The following is a 27,078-nucleotide window of genomic DNA, read 5'->3' on the forward strand; positions in this document are numbered from 1 at the left end:
TCTTAGAAATGCATGTCTCCCCAACAAATTCCCCAGGAATTATCCTGATTCAAAGCCAACCTCCCTTTAGGGAGGTCCAGAATCTGATACAGAGTGCAAGCCTTCTTGAGATGATTGCTCAGATAAAGCACTCAGAAATCACTAAGCCATTTTCTGTCATGAATGCTTTCAAATTCTGAGATACCCGACATTTACTCCCACCAATGGCCTGATTTTTCCAAAGAAGCCAATTATGAACGGAAAAGCTCCCAAGCTAAAATTAAATTGACTTGCTTTGCCCTTTACAAAAGAGGTCACCACCAACCTTGGAACATGAAAAAGTTATGAAAAAGCAGAAAGTACGTTTACTGTTTGTCACAAAGAATGTGCTGCATCATTAGGTGAATTGTTCCAATGGTTTTTGCCTTTATTTCTTGTGCTGGCTGTAGATTTCACAGCTGGATAGTTGGTTAAGTACTATTCATGCCTAGCCAGGATAGGACATCACGGGCTCTGTTCTTACATGCCTCAATTACCAGATGGGTACTAGGCACTATGTTTCATATTACTAATCTCCATTCCACACACTGTTAATAGATGATGACTTCTGTACAGAATCCCATTGTATGCAGCTATTTCTTCTCAGTATGAATTTCCTTCTCCTTTTGGCTTTAAAAGGTTTGGACTTTTTTTTTTAGCCCACCCCCCAGCCTTGACACTATTGTAAGCTCATGAAACCCTGTGGTTTTGTTTCCAAACTAAACTGGTTAGATTTTGCTTCAGCAGTGGTTCAATGTTTACTTCAGATCTACTTGCTCCTGTGTCTAATTTTAGGGGATATGACTAACAATACTCCTTGTAAGAAACTTTCTGCATTCTATCAAATACAATTATCACTACCTTGATGTAGTGGACCTTCCTGTAAAGAATGTGTAGAGAGATCTGATTTCTAAATTAGCCTAAATCTGTAGTCTCAGGATGCTTACAAGAAAATTCATTTCTATACATTCTCTTACCAATTCCATCCCTGGTCCTTCTTCTGCCATTAGTCAGTTCTATTAACAACACTAGGAATGTCCATCTATAAACATGCTGTAAACTAATTCCACATCACTTGAATCAACTGAAAGAAATAATTTCCTCACAGCATTTCAACAGTTCCCTTGCTCTTTGCATGTCTGAGATTTTTTCACTTTGCCTCAATGGAAATTCATACTGTGTTACACTGCAGGAAGTCTTTTGTTATCCCATGCTCCATTAGTGAGGCTAAGTTTCACTGAAATGTGTGGGAGTTACTTATGAGTAAACATCAGTAGGACTGGGTTATAAAGAACACTTCAATTTCAGATCCCAGGTAGTATAAGTGCAGGCAACTACCTCACTTGTATTCTTAGAGGTTCAGGCAATGATGTTCTGATAATTTCAGGTATTTACTATTCCAAAGAGAAATCCTTGTAACATAGATCAAGAGGGAGAGTGAAAGGTGCAGAGTTTGGCACTTTCTGTGTTGAGCTGGAACTGCCAAAACCATTGGCTTGCACCCAAATCTGAAATTATTTTTGCATTTTGCAGTCTAGACATGATCTCTTCAACTGTCCTCCAGGGGCATTATGCATACTCGGTGGCCCTGCTCACAACTTTTGGGCCTAGGCAAACGCTCGACTTGTTTGGCTTTCATTAGAGAGGCCAGACCCTTAGCCCAAAAGCACCTAATTTTTCCATCTGGTCTGGTGCCACTTCTGTCTCTCACTCTGGCAAGGAGCCTTTACACAGTGTCCACATTTTCCGTGGCACACTGGGACCAATATTAAGAGCACACTTTTATAGCCTCAGTGCATCCCAGTTCACTAAACAGCCCATCAAATGTTCTGTCAATGTCTTTTGCATGCTGCTCTGTAGGCAAATCAATGAAGGAAAGCACAGCTAAGCAATCTCAATAGAACTTGTGCACCTAACCTCTGTATTACGCTCACTGCATTTGATTCCTCAGCCTACCAAACACCAAAGTTTCTAACCTTATCATTTCAGCTGTTTTCCATTGACTCTGACCTCATCAATCTCCACATCCTTTGCCATAATTCTCCATTTGCACTTGCTTGTGATTCTTTGCATTCGTCTTTAAGCTTGGAGGTTGCTGACTGCCCTCTAATTATTCATTTTCTGTCGGTAAGATACGTTCAGCTTCAGGGACAGTTTGACACCCCAGGTAGCCGTTTCAATAAAAAAAATATTCAAAACCAAAACTCCTATAACATCTTTTATTTTTATGCTGCAAATATCAGTGTTGCATTCTTAAACATTCTTAAACCTGGGTCAATCTCAGTGAATGGAATAGGACTCACTCTCAAGAAAACTATTTGAATCAGGCTCTGACTATGACAAGGAATTGCTGAAAATGTGTTAGGAGAACCAAGAAACAATTTCTCTGCTTTCTAGCATATGCTCAGTGATGTCTCCACTTGTAAACAGCTGGAAGCTCCTCCATGGGCCAAATAACCTATGGAGAGTCTTACATCCACCTAGGAATCTGCACTTCATTCGGTTTCACACTCTTTCTGTTCCTTGTAATTCCCTCCTTCACCCTACACCCTTCTCTCCCAGTATGATACGGCTTACCTCACAATGGAAAAATCATTACAAAGCACAGCCACTGTCTGGTTAATTTCACTGTTTGTTTTTTTGCACGGCCTTGACTCTGTCATTACTGATGCAAACAAGTCTGCCGGCTGCTCAGGACTCCCCAATGTCATCACCAGACTCCTCCACTTGCTCAGCCTGGAGTGTGCCTAAGGGAACAAACAGATGTAAGGACAAGCAGGGTATGCAACCAACACCCCAAACAATAATCTCTCTCCAGCCCACCCACCTACTAATTATACAGATCCAGGTCAGCCAAAGAGCCGCCAGATAATTCTGGACAAGATACTGTCAGCATCACTTCTATAAACTGGGAATAATAATGGCCCACCCCAATGGGTGTTTGGAAAGAGAAAAAGAATAAAGCATTTGGCTCTTCAAAGGTGCCTCTATCAAACAGTACGCACCGTACCAAGATGATTATTGATTGACGGCAGGGTGTTTTGAGGATTGTGTAAAGTACATAGATACAGGCTCTACAGAGAACTCTTTATGATTCACCAAGATTGGCCATGTATTCAGTGCAACTAGCACGGATCAGGGCAAATATTCCCTCAACATCATGTTACTTCACCATGTAGTGATGCTCAGTGGTATTTTGCTCTGTAGCTCTCACCTTCATGTCAGGCAGGACAAAAGGTACTAATGTTTCCATTTACACTCCAAGGCTAGTGAGATGGAGCCCTTCACCATCTGGCTGGGTAGTTTACACTTGCAGTCTCTCTTTAGGATGCTGTAGACACCCCTTCACCACACAATTCACAAACACATGCACTTCTGAGGTTATTATGCAACCACAGTATATTAAAAACATGCTTTGAACCAAGTAGAATAAGGCGCTAGCTTCACTGAAGCACATATCAACTGTTTCTTAATGCTAGATCACTGCAAATATGTGCCTTAAGTTGCCTATAGCAAAGCAAAATAAGACAAAATAAATAAATTAATACAAAGTAATTACTACACCCTGATTTTGAACTTACATTATGGATTAACATCCTCATTTTATTATCAAACACACAGAAAATGGGGGTGGGGGGAAGGATTATGTTTACACTTTTTGTAACCCTTTGATTCTGTACAGAAGTATGTTTAAAAGATGCTATGGCCCACATTTTAAACAATCTTAAGCATCTACTTGAAGACATACAAATCTGACTTCTTTCTCATCCCTTCACTGTCCCCCCTTCACCTATAATCATTCTCCAACATCGTGTACCCCATTCTTTTTCTACCATGTGTGGGTGGAGGTTGCAACATAAGTTCATCTTACCAAATGCTTCATTAAATATATATTGCAAGCTTTCAGGGGGGGAGATCCTGTGCTGCTTTTGCTTTTTCTTACTTTTTTGTGCTCTTTTACCTATTTCTGAACCCCTTTCCCCTCCTGAGCAGTTATGGGAGACTTACATGCTCAAGGAGCTCTTATCCCGGTTCTTGAAGACGAAAGGATTTTTCAGTTTGCACACTGGGAACTTCGCTGTCCTGGCTCCTGTGCAGGAACACAAATCTGGGGTGGATGAGTGGCATCAGGCCAAATGCTCCCCAGTGCAGGAGCAGGAAGAGGCAGGACAACCTACCCCGACTCAAACTCCAGCCTGCAGCCCAGTGCAAAGCCTCCAGTGCAGAAATGGAGCCAACAACAGGGCAAACTGAACATTCAGCCTCTTTCCCAGAAAGCACTGCCCAGCAAAAATGATTTTTGAAAATGGCAATCAAACAGTTTTCCCTTGAACACCACCCCTCTTGCCATGTTTAATAAAGTTTGCTCAGTGGTGAAGTAATGGAGGACAAGGGCTCCCATCATGGCTTTTGGTAGCTCCTCAAATACATTTCCTGCAGACTACATTATGCCGCCACCAAAAAAAGACATGGCATTCTGGCATCTGTAGTCTACCATCTCACAGAAAAGGCACTCAGCCCTTCCCATCCCCAAATCATCCCATTATTATTGTAATTGTACATCTCCAGTTTGGTCCATACCCTCTGCAATTAGAGCAGGTAAAAAAGAATTCAGCGCCTTCACAGGCTTACTGGTTGGATACAAAAAAGGTGCCCCCAAATTATGCTATTTTCTCTCACATTTTTGAGTTTCCCCCATTTGCCACACCCTCTTTGAGAGCCATAAGCCAGGCTAGCTGGCCTCAAGACCAGCAGACTTCTAGGGCAAGACATACACCCCACCCCGTTAAGTTTATGACCACTCTTTTTGTTTGTTTTGGAAGCAAGGCTGTTTGCAACTCTGGAAATCCGACCCCCTTTTCTAGCCCCGTTCCTCACACCAAAACATATGGGGCGAAAACTGTTGCTTAAAAAAAACAAAACTGCGTGGGGGTTCACGGCACCGCGGGATTAAGCCAATTCAAACAGAAAGAGAAGTGAGTCACAAGCCAACAATGCCTCCCTGCTGCTCACACACAAACAGAAGGCTAATTCCTCTCAACGACCATTTTCACGTCAGCCCAACTAGACTCCCCTCTCTAGACAAGTGGCAGGAGTATCAAGAGGCTTCCCACCTGTATTAGACTGGGTGCAACCCACCCACGACTGTGGGGTGGGGCACAGCATTTGGGTTTATCTCCGAAATAAATGTCTTGTTTGAGAGGGGACAGGTTTTCTACATCGCCACCTTAAGGAAGTCAGACGTTTTAAAAAAATGAAACTTCTTTCATTAAAGTTTCTGTGACATATGGCAGAGTCCTGTTGGATAGCTGTGGACACTTGAGGACAACATGGCTGTCTTTTACTAGCTGAATTTTTTTCCTGGCAACGCAGTCACTTTTGTCAGGGTTTATGGACTCCCTTGTTCCTATTTTAAGCTTCTCTTCTATGATTCTATAAACCCCTTTCACTTTTTCTGTGTCCATAAAATCTGCATTACAAATAACGTATGTTGAAAGTGTTATGTAGTCAATGAATTCATGTTCAGTAGCAAAAAGAAACAAAAAACGTGGCTGCATGACAGAAATGGGCAGGACAAACCTCTGGCCTGCCACAGGGGTGCCACTACTGAGAAAGCCTGGTGTCTGGTTTCCTTAGGCTTGCCAGCATTGGGTTGAAAAAATCCTGGAAATTTGGGGGGAAGGAACCTGGGGAGGGCAGTATTTGGGGAGTGGAGAGACCTTAGTAGAATATAATGCCAGACACTCCAGAACAGCCATTTTTTCCAGGCAAGCCAATCTTTGCCACCTGGAGATAATTCCTAATCCCAGGAAATCTCCAGCCACTATCTGGAGGATGGCAACCCTAGGTTGCCATCTGCTCCAATTCACAAGACTATCTGTTGGCAGGATCAAAGAATGAGGATCAGATCTCTCCCAGCTATATTCTTAGTACCTTATATCCTTTTGTCCATCTTTTCAGGTTGCTCATTCCTGTCATATCCATTTATGCTACTTCTCCAGTCTTCTCTTTCAAGGACAGAAGTGTTTTGTTTTTTTCCATTACCGTTTATTTTTTCATATTTCTCCCTATTTTAGACAACAAGCAGAAGAAAGCTTCCAACTTCCCCCTTAGCACTTGTGGGTCTGCTAGCACTTTAAACATTCACACAATTTGTTCCAACACAAGCTTTTGTGAATCAGTGCTCCCTTCGTCTGATGCACAGAAGTATACATTCATTATATCAGTGTTTTTAAGCTTTTAAGCGCCAACATAATGATGTACACTTCAATGCATCAGATAAAATCAGCTCTGAGTCACAAAAGTCTTATGCTGCAATCAATTTTGTTAGTCTTTAAGGCACAACTGGATTCCTGTTTTATTCCTCTGATACAGACTGACTTGAGTACCCATCTAGAACTATCCATAATGGCTGTGTGCTCAAGGCTGATGGCTCAGACTGAATGAAAGTTAAAATTCTCTAGCCAGCAGGAACAGCAGAGCAATGCAAGTCAAAATGATGGATAGTTGTTGGCAGAACCATGATGGGAGCTCCCAGTTCTGGGAAATGATGGATTCCTCCCTCCTCTGCATACACTTTTTCCGATTACATACACACATATGCACACCACTTCAAACTGAGAGAGGTCAATTGATGGAAATATGTTGGCACCAGACATGACCTTTCCTTGTATTGGGAACAGCCAGTTTCGTAAGAGGCGCTGATGTAAGGCGCCTCCGTGGTTTCTTGTAAAGCAAGAAAGGGCACTGTATTGTTCTGTCCTGGCTCTCCCTCTCCCCCACAGGGAATTCCCTCCATCTACCAGCCTCTCCTCTGATCCACTCCTTTGGACATCTCTTACCCTGATCTCACTGCATTGCAACTCCCCCGTTTAATACTTTGGTTAGCATTTCAGGCTTGGGAAACTGTCTAGGGCAAAATCTGGTGGCAAGGATGGCCTCATTTTGACAGAACTTCCCATTCTTTCAGGTTGTTCTCTGTGGAACCCATTTTCTACCCCTCCCTTCATCTAGAATTGTGGGGTGGGGGGCAGAGATATCAGCCCTCCCGACATCAAGGTCTGTTTAGTCTGTGGCTCTATAATAACCCCCTTTCTCAGCACCACTGTAAACATCTGTCAGGGTCAATCTATCCCAGGGCCTTGCCAGGCACAGCTTCTTTTGCCCCACCCCCATCACTCTCTCCTGTTCCCTCCCTTCCTGCTTCTGCCACATGCACTGAGCTCGGACAAGAAATTGCAGGGAGCCATTTGTGCAGTACCCCATGAGTGGGAATGGTGTACAAGCTTCTTCTATCTGTCCCTTTTGAGGTTTTGGGATAAGACATCCATGTATACACCAACAATTGAAAAATGAGTATAAGTATACTCTTGTTACATGAGCCAGTGACTCATTGTGCAGTAATGAGCAATCAAAACCATTGAATGAATGAGGCACCCTTCCCCTCTGGATATTTTTTACATGCTGGCTGTAGAATATCTTGGAACAGACTGTACCTTTCCATTCTACCTAATGGCTAGTTCTGTGTAACTCCAAAGCTTGCAAACACCAAAACAGGCAGAAAAAGGTGTCACATTACCTACTCTGAAATGATAAAATATGCAATTTCCTGCAGCATACAAAGCAGATGTTTACATTTAGATACTACAAATCACTGGCACATTGAACATTACCTCCCATCAATTTTCTCTCCCAAATGCTTTTAATAAACAACAACACCCCAGGTACATATTACTAAACTTGTTTTAAATGCTTTTGAAAAACATCAGGCAGTGTTAGCAGTCAAACATTCTGTTGGAAGTCAGAGTCTCCTGCAATGAGTTTTGTATTACACAATGCAAGGCTCAGCCCCACAACACATATATGCAGTGCCATGGTTTATACATACAGAGTATATATATTCCTAGACTTGTCTTTTGCCAGGTGCTAATTGCAACTTACACCACGTGGCTGGATTTGCAGGCAAGGGTTTCTAAGCAGAAAGCAGGATTTTCAGCCAGACCTGAGCTCATACGCATCTCATTGTAGAGATATAGCACTGATATATCTCCAGGAGCAGGATGCAATGAGTTATCTAATGTTAGAACGATTTGTTTTGAAAGCATTTGTGTCCCATCTGTTTACCATAACAAGAATCAGAAATAAATGGGATATTGCCCATCTTGTCGAAAGAATATTAACAAAACACCAGAGCAAGTCTACCTAACTTGTGACCCACCTAACCAAAGGAGCCCAAATGAGTAATGTAGGCTACCTACATGTGGTTCAATACACTTTGTTTTTGCAGCCCACAGGGATTGTAAAAGAAGACAGTCAAATACATTTCATGGCTGGATGGCATGTATCTGGCTTGGTGTATCACAAATTATGCCATCTGGCTCTTGAGATAGTAGGTCTGCAGTTCCTAAAAAAACTGGAATGTGGAAGAGCAATTTCTGGGGACATTCTTGGGGGCAGGGATGAGAATCATGGGGGTTAGTTAGAGCTATTTACATCTGTGATTGTGGGGATTGGTTTGCAGGAATCATGGAGCATAAGAACGGTTATTTTCAGAGAGCCAAGGACTAGAATAGCAGGATGAGGGTGGAATCACAGAATGGAGTCAGAACTATTTTTATGGGGGGGCCAGAACTGGAATAGAAGTTGGTCAGCAAGTTAGGGCTGAGACACATTTGCAAGAAGGGAGAGGGGGAGTGCGGGCAGGGCAATGCACAATAGTAGATGATGGAGACAGCCCGTTTTCGTAGAACATTAATAGTCAATGACTTCAAGCAGCCAAATATCCTTGTGGTGTCCAGTGAGCCAACAGCTCACAGACCATATAAAGGATTGTTTCCCAACTTGCTACAGAGTAGAGGAAAGCTGTTCTGGACTGAGCTTTTGAGGCGCCCAGCAGGGTCAGGTCACGGTACCTGCTGTGCTAGGGAATGAAGCCCAACACAATACAAGTCTGGCAGATACAACAGTGGAGGGAGGTGCAGCTCAAGGTAGGGGATGTTAGGGAAGCAGTAAGGGAGTTTGTTAATCTCAGTACAGCTTTGAAAACTGAGTGGAGCTGAACGGCCAGTCTTTGCTAAGTCGTAAAGACCTTTGCCGAACTGTGGGAAGAAGGAATCATGCTTCCATCATACATAACAAAACTGAAGATTTCACCCCTTCTTATGAAAAGACAGGAATAATATGTGAGACTTTGCAGCAGTGGCTGGAATGCTTAGTCTTTTGGAGATGCCAAGTGAAGATCTCCCTGATAAGGCTTCCCATTTTTCTGTTATCATTAGTAATAACTGTTACAGCAATTTTGTGCCAAGAACCTTACCATCTATATCCTGCATGTCATTTTGTGTTGGGTGCTTTTTGTTAAGGAACAAGTTTAAAACAATGCCACATGGACCATTTACGCACTGGGGAAATCACTGCCCCGGCTCCCGTGCAGGAGCACAAATCGTTGGCGGTTGAGGCGCCATGTTCAGGAAGAGGTGGGGCAACCTGCCATGACTAAAACTCCAGTCTGCAGCCTGGCATGAAACCTCCAGTGCATAAACGGTCATGGAGATGCAAATCAGAGAAAGGCTATTATAATAAAGTGCTTGGGGTTTACTCATAACCCTCAAAATACTGGCCATTCTGCACTCAGAAAATGTAGTGAAAGGGTTACCTCTTGCAGACGCTTTTAAAAAACATTTTACACGACATCGTCAGCATCCAGCATTCCAGCAGCAAACCAGCAGCTACATCCTCCATTTTAAAGCAGTAGTTGGCGAATCGCATAAAGTACTAGGTATTACAACTATGTTGTGTGAGTGGGAGGAGAGCAACCAGCAACCACCAGCCAAATAGCTGTGCATAACCAAAGTGATGAGAATTAGCGTGATCTCCATCTCCAGCGCCCGCCCTCGGGCCTGCCTCCCTTTCCCTTCTCCCTGGAACGGGGCCTTTTTTTTTTTTGTAGCAAGCTGCCTGGAGCAATGAATATGCGTTCCTTGATCCAGGCAGAGAAAAAAAACTTCCACCCTCCAGTTAGGGTACAAGGCATGTCTCTCAACCCCCTCAAAAGAACCAGGAAAATATATACTTTTGTTGATCTTCAAGTATCATAATTCCAAGATGCATGCGCATAGCAACGGAGAATTTTTACTTAAAAAAAAAGAGATTGCTTGTATCGCTTTCCCTTCAGAACTGGGAGAAAGATTATTGGCTGGTTGCCATGATTGACAGGTGGGAGGAAACTCATGGGAATAGCAAGTCCCTCTCCTTCACCATTTTAATCTGCCGTGCGGAGTGCTAGGAAGCATGAGAAGAAAGCAAGAGCATGAGGAGGTGAGAAATGGGGGCGCCACGATTTTTAATAGCGTTAAGCAATTGCGCTGGCTTAACGCTATGTTCTTAAATGTGCAAAATGGCCCTGAATGTAGCCAAATGCCAGCATCTTAAAGCCAAGAAGTTCAGATACTATGGTTTTCAGGTGTAATCTTATATCTTCTGTTTCTCTGTCACTGCTCATAGGTTTCTATTTATCAACATTAGCATAAACTTTCCTTTCTCTCTATTCATGTCTCTCATGCTTCCCCTCCAAGTTCCATTGTATTGCCATGCCTAACGTAGAATGCCTAATAGTCCTTTTCAGCCTTGTATAGCACCATTCCCATGGCCTTTCTATCTAGCTGATTCCACTTCTTGCTTTCCTTCTGAACAGGAGGCTACAACCATGTTGCTTCCAGAGAATAAGAAATGCACAATAGGTAAGGGAGCATTTAATCAGATCAACTTAAGTTGCCATAAGACTTTTAAAAACATGAGTATTTCTTAGTTGCACAGAATTTTTCAACAGGCAGAATGGAAGCATATTTATTTGTAGCTAAGCCCTTGCAAAATTCCCTTGCTATTCAGTCTGTTCTCCACCTGAATGTCAGAACACTTTTTAAATGACTTTTTAAAGTTTCTGCTTTTAACTAGTCTTATAGTTTATATATTTGCGATTGGCTACCTTAACTCTTCTGCCTGATCAAGATATCTGGTGTAACTAAAGCTTGAACACTCTTATCAGTATCAAGAAGTTGTTCCAATAAACAATGTCACATTAGTTTATGTTTTTCAAACTTTCTTATCAGCATCTTTTCCTGATATTCACGCTGCCTGCCTTGCTGACTTTACTGCTCTTTGTGCGTTACCTTCCCTTTCTAGGAACCATTTCTAGGAACTAAATTCAACTTTTCTCTTACATTTTATCTTGCCCTCTTCCACTTTTCCCTCACAACAGTTTTGAGAGGTAGGTTAAGCAGGGGGGATAAGTAACTAGCTCAAACTTCATAGCCAAGTGGATATTTAAATCCAGTTTGCCCTGTTCAAGTCTAACCTCTTTTGTCTTCCCCATAACCTTTTACCTATAGGCTTATGCCATGTTGAGTCATATTGTGCACATCTTACATGTAAGGAGCCTGCCCTCATTCACATATCCAGTGGTTATGGTATAGTCCAATACTTAAAGGAAATGCAAGTTAAATAATGCATTTCCAAGTTTCATTAGTTTGGAGTATTGTTCTAACATAATTCAAACTAGTGTGAAAATTCTCTATGGCCTGGTTCATGCAAGATACCTGTTGCTTCAAGGAAGAAAGCTTGAAAATGTCCATGAGTGCTGGTTATAGAGTTCTATACTTTGTTGGTCTTATGAATCAGGAAAGGAAATTATGTTTGGGGTCTAAAAACAGTGAAACTTCTCAGTACTGTGCTATTTGCTACAACAATCTGAAAAGTTTTTGGATCCAAAGCTCTGGATCTTTAAACATACCTCACAGAGGAGGCTGAGACCGAAAGATCTCATCATTTTGAATATTGCTAATGAGAGCCTCTTGTGGCGCAGAGTGTTAAGGCAGCCGCCTGAAAGCTTTGCTCATGAGGTTGGGAGTTCGATCCCAGCAGCCGGCTCAAGGTTGACTCAGCCTTCCATCCTTCCGAGGTCGGTAAAATGAGTACCCAGCTTGCTGGGGGGTAAACGGTCATGACTGGGGAAGGCACTGGCAAACCACCCTGTATTGAGTCTGCCATGAAAACGCTAGAGGGCGTCACCCCAAGGGTCAGACATGACTCGGTGCTTGCACAGGGGATACCTTTACCTTTTAATGAGGGATAGCAAGAAAAAAAGAGGCCAGTTCTGATTAAACGTATATTCTAGCTGACACTGATACGGCTTCTCACTTTGGGAATCCCCCTCCTCTTCAGATTTGTTATTTAGCAAATGGATTAAACTTGGTGCCATGTTTTCCTGTTGTGAGGTCTGGCATCCTGCTGCTTCCAAATGTTAAGAGGGCTCACTTATAAAACCTGGGTTTTGTTCCCCTTTCCAATATTGCTTTCATTCTCATGTGTTATACTTCCATTTCGGTATCCTAGGAAGTCCTTTAGGAAAATCCCTCCCCCCAATCACCAGGAATCACTAACCCTCTAAATCAGCCCATGATGCCCCAAGGAATGGATTTGCTCATTCCAACCATTATTCCCATTTGCTGCTTTGACACTTTCAGCTCATTTTGGTTTTTTCTTTGTTTGGTTTGTAGCTTGGGCTTGGGGAACAGTATTTATAAGATTTGCATATATATTATTTGGCTATCCAAGTACTTTGTGGGGAAGAAAGGAGGTGGGCGGAATAATGGATATCACAAAGGAGGGCTGATTGGGCCCGCGCATATGATACTGGATGTGTGTGAGAACAGCACATCCAGTACTGCAGTGGGAACCATGGGTCTCCTTGCTTGGATCCTGCCCCCAGGGTCCCCCTCCCTCTCCAGGCTGGGCTCTTAAAGGGAAATCGTGGCGCCTGCACATGCCAAGTGACCCAGGTGAAGGAACATGTGACACCTGCTTTAATAGGCTGCCGGCTTCCTCCGCTGAACCAGGGCCAGCTCCACTCAGGCCCCCAGCCAAGCCGGCAGGGAGGGGGGTCACCAGAAGGCTTACTGCGAGGGAGAGGCAGAGGAGCGGAGGAGAGCCGCGGCAGCAGCGTCGGGGATGGGTGGCGAGAAGGAAGCGGCTGTGGGAAGGGAAGGAAATGAACGAGGGCGGGGGACGGACGACGGGCTAAAACGAAGCCCGCCAACCCGGTTCCTCTTCCCGAGGCAGCCCCGCCAGCTGGACACGCTCTTTCGATTAGGAGCTGGCAAAACTAGTCAGGGAGCTCCGCAAGGCGGAGGGAGAAACCGTATCCCACTCTTGTCGCTGTGGCTGCAGCCCCCCACCCCCGCCGCGTTAACTGTGAATGCCTGCAGGTTCAGGTGGCTCGCCGCGTTGGTCTGGAGCAGCCGAACAAAGTGTGGGTCCAGGGGCACCTTTCAGACCTATTCCGTTTTATTCAAGGTGTAAGCGTTCGTGTGCACTGTCTAACGAAGTGGCTGGGCCCTTGAAAGCCTACACCTTGAATAAAACGGAGTTGGATTCAAACTGTGTACTGTGTGGATCTTGAAATAGCAGAGTTTTCTCTTGACCGATCAGCAAGCCAACGACGGCCGTGTTTCTTGCGACTGGTCAGCCTACTGGATACCTGGAGGAAGGGGCCAAGGTCGCCCCTCTTCCCACCATCGCCTTCTGGCAGAGCCATATATGATAGGAAGAATTCCCCGTATTCGTATGTACCTGGCAAAAATATATAATGTGATAAAGTGGAACAATAACATCAAAGTCCAGTAGCACCTTTAAGAAGTGGAATTCATGTAATCAAACTACTCAGTCTGAACAGGACAGACCTCAGCTAGGAAGCTCTAGGCAGACTTGTCTGGATCAGTCGCTTCCCAACTAAATTGGGGATGTGTGTGGCATATACCATATACTGAGCTCCTTGGAGATAGGGTGAGATGCAAATAAATGTGGCTTCTTAGAGCATGACAGCTGCTGTGGTGTAGTGGCTGGAGTGCTGGCCTAGTCTATCACCGGCTAATTCTGGGACAGTTTCTCAGGCTTTCCCACCTCACAGGACTGTTGTGAGGATTAAGGTAAGGGAGAAGTATGCCGCCTTGAACTCTGTGAAGGAAGGCTGGGATATAAATGGACTAGGCTCATAAGCAGACAAAGCCCTCTGTGTGAAGCATAACAATATCATAGCTGGGACTGAGTAATGCCGATACAGTCCAGCATCCTAGATTCATCAAGGGCCACCTGGACAGACATGATGACAGCCGCTCCGCTGTGCTCTCTACCCAAACACTAGACATTCAGAGGTATGCTTATAGGTTCCACTTAGAAGAAGAAGAGTTGGTTCTTATATGCTGCTTTTCTCTACCCAAAGGAGGCTCAAAGCGGCTTACAGTCGCCTTCCCTTTCCCCTCCCCACAACAGACACCCTGTGAGATTGGTGAGGCTGAGAGAGCCCTGATATCACTGCTCGGTCAGAATAGTTTTTTCAGTGCCATGGCGAGCCCAAGGTCACCCAGCTGGCTGCATGTGGGGGAGTGCAGAATCGAACCCGGCATGCCAGATTAGAAGTCCTCACTCCTAACCACTACATCAAACTGGTTATCATAACTCATAACCCATGATAAACCATAATTGTATCAAGGCATTTAACAGCCATGACTACCTCTTGAAAACTTGCATGTGATTCACCGGGGCTCGTTCCTAGGAAAGTGTTGCTAGAATTGCAGCCAAATATAGATAGGCTTTTGATGTGCCCACAACAAGAGGTGCATGGTGAAAAACCACTCTCCCACAGCCAGTGACTCACTTTTAAAGCATGCCCAGTTTTGCAACTCCTGCAGGATGGGGTAGTAAAGTCCATTACTCAGACATCACTGCACACACTTAGAGGAGTTCTTCGACCAGGTACCAAGAAACTCCAGAAGGGTTCTATATCTCACTTTTCTCTAGTGCCAAAGCAGCTTACAATCACCTTCCCTTCCTCTTCCCACAACAGGCACCTTGTGAGGTAGGTGGAGCTGAGACACTTCTCAGAGAACCAAGACTTGCCCAAGCCCAGTTCCCCAGGTTAGAGCTCAACATGATGCTGGCATAAAAGAACTGAGACTGATGAACAGCTTTATCCAGCAAACATATGCAACTGCATCAGCCCTTGCCTAAAGGGATCCAAATATGAGTTTGTTGTGGCTCAGCTATTTCAGAGTTGCCATCTGTTCAAGGGAGGAAGGAGGCAAACCCATAGCCATTTGCAAACAAGCAGAGTGCCCATTGCCTGACACTGAAGTTGAGCATGAACAGTGGCTCAGAACACGATCACATTTGATCTCCAAAGTCTGAACTCCCATAATGTTGTATTCTAATTTCAATGAGGAACAGGAAGGTGCTTCCTCAGAATGTTGTACTACCCCGGGAGTATTTGGTACCTGTCTGTTTCTGCTTGCTTACTAATGAGGTGGGGTTGGGTAGAAGCTGCATGGTGCAAAACCAGCCAAGTGGGAGTTACAATTATTTGTGAATTTGGTGCCCGCTGAACAATGAACGAAAGGAGCCTTGGACAATTTTTCAGACGCAAAGACTGGTTTATCTGCCATTGGCAAAACCACCTTCATGTAGTATAGAGCAGAGCTGTGTGTCTGTTTATATATCTATGATTGCTGCTCTATATATCACTGGCCTTTCACTTCCAACCACTACTAGGATTTCTCTAGACTTCAGTGGCAGGAGCCTGAGTTTTAGAAGCAAGAAAGATTGAGTTTGATCACGGCTGCTCCCGTGATGGGTTCCAGATGTTTGTGATTTCATTAACATATACATAGAAGTCATTTCCCATACCAATACAGTCCAGCATGTTTTAGAAATGGGACATGTAGTTTTAAAAATAGGCATCCATTCCCCCAATTCCTTCTAAGTAGTGAATGAGATCCTAAGTGATATGCTCATGTTCTTAGGCTCCTATTTCTGGAGATGTCTGTTGCAAATGATTACTTCCGGGACTAGAAGCAACTTTTCACCCTGTTTAAGAGCCCCAACTGCCAGTTATGATAGCCTTTCCGATAAGATGGAATTTTTACAATAGTCAATCCTGTTTCACCCAGACTATATCTGCATATCTGTTCATCTGTTGGATTACTGGCAGCCTGTTCATCTCATCAGTAATTATGGGACTCTTTGTGTGGCAATTGACTCAGCTACAGCTGCTTAGGGTTGGAGTAGTACCTTGTTGTTGTTTTTATTTCTGATGACCAAAAACTAATTGATGATGTTCTAGTCATTTACTAGTCAGGATATGTGGATTACACTGAGGCAGACTATCCTGCAAGAGAAAGGAAAACTTTGTAGTGTCTCTCCCACAGCATCAGCCAAAGCTGCATCTTTTGTTTTTTCCTGTATGTGGAAGATCCTGCTCTGCCTAGCACTCCTGCAGTTTTTCATCTTGGCTAGAGTCAGGCAGATTTTCCAATCATCCTCAAAATGGGAAGGTGAAGGGGTTACAACACCCTGACCCTTTTCCTTCCTCTCATTAGCTCACTTGTCCTTCTTCCTGGGTCACTTGTGCTCAGCCTGTTTCCCGCCTGACCTGGGCCCCTAACCTTCTTTCCTGGGCCCAATCAGACCCTTGCTGGCTCTATCTCCCTTTGGAACTGATAGAGCAGTGGTCCCCAACCCCCGGTCTAGGGACCAGGACTAGTCCGTGGATCAGTCAGTACCGGGCCGCGGCTCCTCCTTGTCCTCCTCCCCGGCTGCTGGGGGCTGCCCTGTCACTCTGTCACCGGCTCACCTTTGGTGCTCTCTGGCAGCGGCCATGGCTGAGGCTCCCCCTCGGCATGGCACTGCGCAGCTGCTGCTAGCAATGCCCCCCAGCGGGCGGTGGAAAGACAGGGGCACCGGCGGGAAAGCAAGTGGAGCAGGGGCTCAGGCGGTGGTGATGTCTCTCAGCAAAAGACTACCCCCCCCTGGGCCTCAGTAAAATTGTCAAGCGTTGACCTGTTCCCGGTGATAAAAAGGTTGGGGACCACTGTAATAGAGGACATGTTGTAATAAGCAGGCAGGCAGTAAGCATTTTAAAAATGTTTAAAGGCAGTGGTCAGTTACCTACTCCCTAGTCTGCCAATCTCCCATCTCCCTCCCCTTCTTCCACTGGCTCAGAATGGAAAGACTCCCTTCCCTGTCTCAGCTGGGCTGAACCTGGTTGCAGACTCTTTTACCTCTGGACCCATGTATACAAGGTGTGTGTGTGTGGGTGTGTGGCATCCCCATCTACCTTGCTACTGTTGTAACTGATGTCCTGCTAGTTGGGGCCCTCACTGTTCTCCCTGCTGCCATTGTTTTACAGTCTGGTTACTCCAGGTAAGGTTTCTTAGGACTCCCCCCTGACTGTGGCTCACTGGGTGGGTGGGAGTCAAGTTGAGGGCAAAGCCTGGACAACCTGTTTCACACTTGAGCTGGGAATACAGCTGAGTCAGGCTGTGTTTGTGCCTTTATTGGTTTTAATAGGAAACAAACAAACAGATTTCCTTGGAAGCACAGAAGTATCCCAGTCCTCCATGTTTCCCTGTCTCATGAGAGAGGCTGGGTCAGGATGTTGGCCACCATCTTGAACAGTACTCCATCTTTACTATGTCTTTCTCGGTTAAATCACACACTAGGTGAATTTCATACCAATATGCTTAGTGTGTGCAGCTATTTTTTCTGACCTCTTAATGCAGTTCTGACCATTCGATGTTACATATATGGATTCAAGTTCATCACTATGAAGTAATTCTAATGACTTGCTAGTGTGTTTCTTGGTTCTAGGTGGAAATTAGGGTCTAACTCCTTTTGTTCTTATAGCTCCTTAGGCAAGGATCTGAAGGTCTAAGATTATCTTTGGATTACAATGTCCTAGGTATCTGTACCACAATTCCGGGCTCTCTTCATCTTTCCTTTCATGTGCCAGGTGTGCCTATTCACCTGCAAGATTCAATTCATATACTTTACCCTTGTGCATATACAACATTGGTTTTGCTAATAATACATTTTTAATGTCTAAAATATGTCAAAGCCTTTGATGTGTAATGCAGACATACTCAATCACAGCTTGATTCAGGTGTGTACAGTAATCTCCAACTTCATTTAGGAAATTTTTGTGAGGTATGCTACCGTGCAGGGGTAGTCAAACTGGCAGGGGCTCATGGGAATTGTAGTCCATGGACATCTGGAGGGCCGCAGTTTACTATCCCAGGATAGAGTGCCAGTTCCTATGCCTTGAATCTGTATGCATTCACTATTAGAAATTTTTATTACTCCTTTCCCACTTTGATTAAGTTCATCATAGAAATCTCTGCAGTATGTGCTGCTATCTATTAGCCACTTATTCAATTTTGATTCTAATTCAGCATCTTCATAAAAAGGCTTTTCAGGTCAATTAGTAAAAATCTTTTTCTTTCATATGCTGCTTCAGGACCATCTTGCTTAAAATTTTTTTTAATTGCCTCTTTGTTTATAGCTTGTCAGCTCTTCCTGTGCATCTTAGAAAATATACAGTTAGCTAGTAGTTCTCTACATCCCTTTGCAAAGTGGACCTTTTGTTGCAATTATAGTCATACAGTGATTCATTTTTCTTCCTTTCTTTGGGTGGAACTAACTCTTTCAAGTTCTTTCTAAAAATGTAACTTGAGCCCTTTTGGTGATTCAATAAATTGTTTTGAGAATTCTTCCCACAATTCTTTTAGTGCCTGATTGAAAGTTTTTCATCTTTCTTTTGGCTTTGACTCTAAACAAACACAGAAAAATCTTCCCCTAAAGTCCCAAGCATAAAATTTACCTTTCATTTATCAGTTATATTAAAGCCACAGACTGCTAGATTTTCACACACCTGCCTCAGTTCAGATATATATTTTTCAGTTTTCTCTCTTATGTAACCTTGTTTTGCTGTTTTCTCATACATACACCTTGTGATTTAATCCTAATAAACCCAAAAGACTCTTTTAAACACTTAATAATTTCTTTTGCTGTCTGGGAATTTTTCAAAGTCTCCCTTTTATCCAGTGATTCTATAATAATATTCTTGGCAATCCCATTTTTGATTATCCAGGATTCTAACTCCTTGCCTTTCTCTGTTGATTTTTCTTCCTCTAGGATTCCAGAAGCTCATTTTGCTTCAAGGAGTATATGAAATCTTTTAAAGTCAGCTTCTATAGTTCTCAGCAGAAAGTTTTGAGATCTTCAAATATTTGCTTATTTCAGCCATCCTTATCACAGCAATGTAGAGAAAAACAATCGAGACATTTTAAAGATAAAAAAGGGGGTAGTGATTTGCTAATCATGGACCTTAGGTCCTTTTTAAACATTAAGCTTAATCTAAGTTTCTGAAAACGCTAGAGGGCGTCACCCTAAGGGTCAGGCATGACCCGGTGCTTGCACAGGGGATACCTTTACCTTAAGTTTCTGATAGACTTTGGGCCCATAACCTATTGGATTAAATGTAAAATAAAAACCAAATTGCCTTGGATGCACAGAAGCTTTACACAGTATCCCTAATCTTTCACATTTCCCGGTAAGGGGAAAATGGTGTTCAAACAGATTATAAAGATGATCTAACTCCAATGGTAACGAGAAAAATAAAACTTACTTCCAAAAATAGAAGCACATCTTACATGACATACTCATGCAGGTACATTTAACATATTGTGAACAGATTAATTTCAAAAAAGTTAACATGCTACAGCTCGAAGCCCATGTAAGAGAGACAAGAAGAGAGGTCCTAGATGAAACAGAAGGCAAACTGCCCAAAAAGTGTTAACATCTGATTAGTGGATGGGACCAACTGCCAAGTGTTCCTGAGTGTGGGAATTTCCTCCCAGATCCCCTTGCATGCTGAGTTACAATATCAAACAGTCATAACCCTTACTGATATAAGCTGACTCGTCCTCTGTAGATTTTTATTTTATGTTATGTATACATTGGTGGAGTCATGGTAGGATTTTTTCTGCAAGGAGAAAATTTGGCTATAACTTAAATATAATGGAAAGGATAATGCTGCAGGTATTTCCATACGGTGACAGATGTGTAAGTTCCCCACTGCTCTTGTGGATGCTGATGCAGCACAGTAGCAACAGGGCTTTCACATGCCAGCTTTTCCTGCAGTTTTCCTGCCCCAGTCTCCTGACAGTAACCTAACCTTTCCCCTCAACTCATACTATGCCACCAGGGCCTTTTCTTTTCTTTTTCTTTTGTAAGTGGCAAGTGTATATCATTATAACATTCTGTATATCAGAATTCTTTTTAAAAATAAGTAACACTTTTCATTATGATGATAAAATGGAAAAGGCATATATCTGCGACAAAGGTAGATACTTACTTTAAAATAAATGAAAGCTGGAAATTCAGAAAACCTGGTAAATACACTAATTTTATAATGATATACAAATGCTGTTTAAAAAAAACACATATACCCCTAATGTCGGGGGGCGAGGAATGGCTGCCATGAAAACAAAGAATTGGGGAAATGGCAGCTGTGTGGAGAATCTGAACCTTTCCACCAACACAGTAACCATCCAGGTTTTACTGAAATCTGTTCCAAAATTTCACTGCAAAGCATGTTTTGAAAAAATCAGAGAAAAGCAGGGGGAAACCCAGGAGGTACTTGAATATGTCACAATGCTGTAAAGTTATGGGGGGGGGGGGAGGATCTAATTCCTAATAGCATCAAAGCAAATAGCTTTCCCTGTGTGTCACCAGAACCTCATTTAAGCATCTTTATAACATTTGCTGCATGCCTGCTTACTGAAACCCTACCTAATTTTTTTATTATTATCACTATTAAACCTTTTGTCCTCAATCTCATAGTTCTCAGTGGCTTCCATTCATACGCAATTTCAATGCTGAACTATGTATTATACGCAGTGCAACTTCCATGTTCAGCTGTGTTTCAGGTACAGCTACAAGAGATCATTATTCAACAACATTGGTGGCAAAATAGCTATACAGCTCTTTGGAGGTAGTTTTCAATTAAGAAAGATAGCAGATGGAATTAAGGAGTTATTTGAAGCCCCCCACCCCCACCCCTCGCATTGTTGCTTTGCAGACTCCATTTCATGGGGGCTCTGAGTTGGGATTCCCAAGACAGTGCTTGGTGGTTTGTGACTCCCGCTTGCTAGCAATACACACCTTTCCTGCCTCGTTAACTGATATGATGGCATTTGGCTGCAGGGGCTTTTTGAAGTGAGGGTCAGTGTATTTCAGGAAACAGTTTTCCCATTACAACATGCTTGCAAATGTATGTGATGCTTGTAGAAAAGCCACATGCACTATATTCTTTTGTCAGCAGCATAAAAACGACAGGGAAAAGATCAAGTGCGCACCCATACTTGCAAAACATACTGAACATGAGTTATGATTTTGGTCTCCCGCATCTGTCCTTTGCTGATGTAGAACAAGGCAGGAAATCTGCGGCTGAAGTTCACACTGATGTTGTCTTACATCTGGCACACAGTTATACGGTATTCTGAGCTAAGAACCATTACCCTTTATCACTAATCATTCCCACCTCCACTGATCCAGATACATTCCGAAATTCAAGAAGACGCAAAGGAAAACAATGTTGTAGGAAAGGAAGAAGCCAGAGGAAATTTAATTTGGTCTAGGCACTCAGAGCACAAAATTGTACATGCAGCAATTTTTATATCATTCTGACTGAAATGTATTAATTAATTTATTAATTATTTTGCTACAAAGCTGCATTCAGACGGAGCCAAACTATCCTTAAATCTGATTTTGGAAACTGTTCTCCTAGAACAGACTTGGGTTGGCTAATGAATACAGGTAGCAGGGTAATATACCATGCACGTTTGCCAGATGTATGATAGCATCAGTATAGAGCCTGACCTCCTTACTTCCTGGCTTGTTACAACTTGAGAAAGAATAGCATGCTTAAGACATTTAAATGTTGCCGTGCTTTAAAATCTACATTAGATCTCATCTGGATAGCTAAAGATGAACCTGATCACTGAACTAAATATTGATGGTTGCCTAGATGCAAACGTTCACAAGCTCATTGTAATTGTCATGTAAAAAGAGGTCAGTACATTCCATTAGCATACATACCTGATACCTCAAAAGGTCTGTGGAAAGGAAGGAAGGAAGGAAGGAAGGAAGGAAGGAAGGAAGGAAGGAAGGAAGGAAGGAAGGAAGGAAGGAAGGAAGGAAGAAGGAAGGAAGGAAGGAAGGAAGGAAGATATTGTGAGCCATTTCAATAATTTGAGCTTTCATCCTCCAAAACTTGCTGGAAGACACATTTCAGTTCTTCTGTATGCAGATGATGCAGTAATTCTTTCAAGAACACCTTGTTGTTGTTAGGTGCGAAGTCGTGTCCGACCCATCGTGACCCCATGGACAATGATCCTCCAGGCCTTCCTGTCCTCTACCATTCCCCGGAGTCCATTTAAGTTTGCATCTACTGTGACTCCATCCAGCCACCTCATTCTCTGTCGTCCCCTTCTTCTTTTGCCCTCAATCGCTCCCAGCATTAGTCAAGAACACCTATTGGATTTAAAAGAGCACTGAATACATTACCATTATATTGTGAAGGAGAACAATTAGAACTTAACTATCAGAAAACCAAAATTATGACATTTGCCAAAAGGCCAAAGAAATACACCTGGCACATTGACATAACTAGAATCATAGAATCATAGAGTTGGAAGGCCATCTAGTCCAACCCCCCTGCTCAATGCAGGATCAGCCCTAAGCATTCTAAAGCAAATAAGATAGAACAGGTTTCCTCTTTCAAATATTTGGGAGTTGTTCTGCAATCATCTGGCCATAGGATAGCCCATGGGGCTTATGTTGCTGGAAAGGCACAAAAAAGTGCAAATGCCATCCTCAGATTCCTTAGGCTGAAAGGAGGACATTATATCCCTGCAGCTCTAAAATTGTTTGACGCTGTCAATGGCACAACTGTTGTATGGTGCGCAGCAAGGTCCTTATTCCAACTTTGCATTATTGGAATCTGTACAATCCAAATTCCTAAGAGCAGCCATCTAAGTCCCAAGATGTGTCTCCAGTGCCACCTTGCTACTTGAGACCGGCCTTATGAAGGTGGAAGCAAGAGTATGGTTAAGCATTCTCAATTACTGGCTTAAGATCTCTTTTTTCCCCTGTGGATTAGCCTCTTTGATAATGAAGGATGATTTCCAGTCTTCATGGAAACAATCTGTAAGGGGGAAAATCGCAGCTTTGGGATTTTCTCCAGAATTTCTGGTTTGGATGGCCTATGACCAAGCTAAAGAGGTTATCAAACAACGAGTAGTGGATATGGAACGCCAATATGATCTAGCAAATACCTCTGCCTCCATTGTTAGTGAAGGCAAGGGGTATGTCACAGCTCCCTTGGCTTTTTTGACGAATCTTGAGGTGCCTAGTCATCGGAGGGCCTTCACTTTAGCTCGCTGCAATGCCCTTCCCTCAGCTGTACTTGAAGGGCAATACAAGAAAATTCCCTATGGTGAAAGGAAGTGCCCCTGTGGCTCTGGTCAAATAGAAACATTGGAACATATCCTTTTGCATTGTCAGTTTTATAATGACATTCGTTCCATATTTATTATGCCATGGTTACATAGAGTCCCAGGGCGTTCAGGACAATCTTATATCTCCCTGCTGCTCACAGACACAAATTGTTCCATCACATATAGTGTCGCCAGGTTTTGTGCTGCAGCCATGAAAAGGCGGCGGAAGTTGACTAAAACTTAACTGACCCTGAGAGCAATTAGAAAAATTACCTAAATTTTCCATAGGCACAGTCTGCACTTACTTTCTTTATTCCATTGTCAATCCTGTTGAATTCAGATCACTTTGAATTCGGGTCTTCTTCTCCCCCCCTCCCCATTGAAACAGGAAAGTCTTCTGCACGTGGTTAAGGTAATTCAGAAGGGGGGGGGGGGAGCCAAGCCTCTTTCTTTCTTTTCTTAAAGGGTGGGGGGAGAGGAGCCAGGCAGGGAGCCTCTTTCTTTTCTTGGAGGGGAGAGGATCGAAAAAGGCAGAGGAGGGAGGAAAAATCCAGGACCGACAGAAATTGAGAGCAATTAGGGGCTTCTCCTTTAAGGCAAGTGTGTCACATGACCAGGTGTAGCCTATCAGAGGTTCTCTACCACGGAGTTTTCTTTCCCAATCCGAAGCTTTCTTTACCAAGCTGGATATTCAGGCTTAAAAGTAGTCTGAAATATCGCACAATAAAGGTCACTCCGGATCAATCTTTCTTGCTGCAGAAAGAAAATTAAAATTGCCCAAATTCCAAACGGAAATCGCGTTCTGTGTAGAGGGCAGGGACTGAATCGATCTGGGGTTGGAATAAAAGCTCCGTGCAGTTTACACCATAGTCTAAGTGTTTAACATAATGCTATTTTATGAGTAAAATCATGTTTTAGCCATATTATCTGTGTAACTGTGATATTGTTTTGATTTTGCTGGTCTATGGCCGTAATAAAGATATGTATGTATGTATGTATGTATGTATGTATGTATGTATGTATGTATGTATGTATGTAAGAAAGAAAGAAAGAAAGAAAGAAAGAAAGAAAGAAAGAAAGAAAGAAAGAAAGAAAGAAAGAATTATTAGTAAAAAGAAATTGCACACAAAGAATGGCCTGACTTGGAAGTTGTAAAACTGTGCAATCTGGTAAATGTAGCTAAAACTGAAATTGCATAATTCATATAAGTGCATTGTGAACATAAATTGCTATTCTTTACCCGATATTAATGAAAAATTATAAATTGTATTGCAGAAAAACTACATTCCAAGAATATTTCTTAACTATATACGGGAGGAAAATTTGTATTGTTGCAGTAGAAATAGTATTCTAGTCTGTAAAGAATAACCAATGAAATATTTTTTTTAATAATAAAGATGTCTTAAAGTTGCAGAAACTGATAGCGAGTACCTAAAATTGGGATAGATCCAAATGGGTAGCCATGTTAATCTATAGCACTAGAAAAGAGCTTCAGTCCAGTAACAACTTAAAGACTAACTTGTGGCCGAGTATGAGCTTTCATGAGTCACCACTCACTTCTTCAGACTCATGAAAGCTCATACCCTGCTACAAATTTTGTTTGTTAATGTACTACTGAACTAAATGCTATGCTAAAATAGGGACTTCATGCTAAAATAGGAACTTTGAGATTTTGCAATTGTGTGAATGTAGTTTATGTATATTTTTTATTGAGTGAGGCTAAGTTTTAGTATTTTAATTGTTTATATATAGAGGGACATTTTACTTCTATCTTGACTTTACAGACTTGGAGAACAGAAAGTAACTGCTCTCAGAATGGCTGCTAGACTTTTTTCCAATTAAAAATTCCAGACTGCTGTATTATGTTGTATGGATGCCCATCTAAAGCTGTGGCTCTCAGTCATATTGCACAGTTTCTTTGGGAGCATTAAACTCTTCCCTGACTCCACTCCATCAGTTTTTATTAGGCCAGGAAAGGAAGATGTGTGAGCTGAAGATGATGATGATGATGTCATCCATTCAGTCGTGTCCAACCCTCAACGATTCCATAGGAAAGCTTCTGCCATGCACTTCTGTCAATGACTGTTTCTTTTAGTTGGTTCATGGTCATCCCTGTGTCGACTTTGATTGGGTCGAGCCAGCAGATCCTTTGGCGACCACATTTCCTTTTGCTGCTGACCATGCCGAGCATTAATGATTTTTCTAATGAGTTTGATCACATGATGTGTCCAAAGTAAGTGAGCTTTAGGCATTATATCTTGCCTTCTAATGACATAGTTGGTTTCCTCCTCTCTAAAACTGCATTGTTGGTAACTTTGGCTGTCCATGGTATTTGCAGCATTTGTCTCCAACGCCATAATTCAAAAGAAGATGAATAAAGGTATAATAGAACAGAGGGTTCATAGTGCATTCCTCAGATATAGGGTGAAGCTGGTTTCTTCCAGGCTACACTACTGAAATTAAAGATGTATATATTCTTGGATCACAAATTGATGTGAGTGTGAGTGCAGTATGGAAATAAAATGTCACTCAGCAATGATGAGCTTGAACCGAACACGGAAAAGCACACTCAGCAATGATGAGCTTAAAGCGAACACGGAAAAGCAAGGACATAAGCCTGACTACCAAATGTTAGATCTATCATATTTCCAATAGCCACTTATGGCTGTGAAAGTTGGAAAAAATCGAACAAGAGGAGAATCAATTCATTTGAACTCTGAGGGCCATTCCACATGATTTAAATGTAGCAGAAGTCTTACCTTTGGTATATGCTACTAATTCAAGGTTCCGCATGACGTCGCACACAATCTGCAACACTCCTGCAACACTCCCGCAAAAAGCGCTTTGTTGTAGCGCTTTTCAGGAAATCGGGAAAAGTGGATTCCCCCTGAGAAAACTGCTACACATCTGCGCACAAGCTGAAACACATCAGTGAAAGGCATGTGCATTCTCAATGTAGCGGTAGAAAGAAAGTCCCTCCACAGAAGTGATTAAAAGTTAAACAAAGCTCCCTACTGCAAGTGTCTTTAAAGTTCCCAAGCACAATACAGCCCCTTGTTCGACACTGCCCATAATTTCGGCTACAAATCTTGCCCATGGGGGGGGGATTTTTTTTTAACTTGAGGAGCCTGTAAACGGTTAAGCGCCAGCTCCTACACCTGCGGAAAAGGTCTTTCTGATATATTGAAGGAACGAATATGCGTTGCTACAGGTGTTTTCGGGTTTTTAAAAAAGAGTTCTTAAAGGGAAACACGAACACAACAGTTAATTGGCTGTTAAGGAGCGGGAGGAAGCGTGGAAGCATATCGCCTCCCCTATTGCGATTTCAGCGAGACCAGAAACTTGTGCATTATGAGAACAGCGCTAGTAAGAGAGCCTTTTTTCGCTAGAAACGGCTGTGTGCGTTACCGCGATCTGCCACTTTTGCCCGCAGCACTTTTCAATAGCACACAGATTTAGCCACATTGCCCTTTGTGCGGAATGGCCCTGATGCTGGAGAAGGCTTCTGCGGGTTTCATGGACAGCAAAAGTCACAAACAAGGAAATACTACAGCACATAAAGTCTGATATATCATTGGAAGGCAAAATCACGAAAATCCGGCTCACTTACTTTGGCCATATCATGTGATCCAACTCAGTGGAGAAAGCAATTATGCTAGGTTTGAAAAAAGTC

The 27,078-nt window shown here is 42.8% G+C and overlaps 1 protein-coding gene across 3 annotated transcripts in view; it reads left to right on the plus strand.

Moving 5' to 3' along the window:
- CLCF1 (cardiotrophin like cytokine factor 1) overlaps positions 1-27,078 on the plus strand; it is a 52,639-nt gene that overhangs the window by 7,040 nt on the left and 18,521 nt on the right. Inside the window, exon 2 of one of the 3 annotated variants that reach the window (XM_077320908.1) lies at positions 10,712-10,757. The exons of the other annotated variants lie outside the window; for them this stretch is intronic. Within the exon in view, the coding sequence (XP_077177023.1) occupies positions 10,724-10,757 (34 nt within the window). The 5' untranslated portion in view covers positions 10,712-10,723. The remainder of the gene's footprint in view (positions 1-10,711; positions 10,758-27,078) is intronic. 3 annotated transcript variants of the gene reach the window in all.

The sequence above is a fragment of the Paroedura picta genome, chromosome 2 (assembly GCF_049243985.1).
Source record: "Paroedura picta isolate Pp20150507F chromosome 2, Ppicta_v3.0, whole genome shotgun sequence".
Lineage (NCBI taxonomy): Eukaryota > Metazoa > Chordata > Lepidosauria > Squamata > Gekkonidae > Paroedura > Paroedura picta.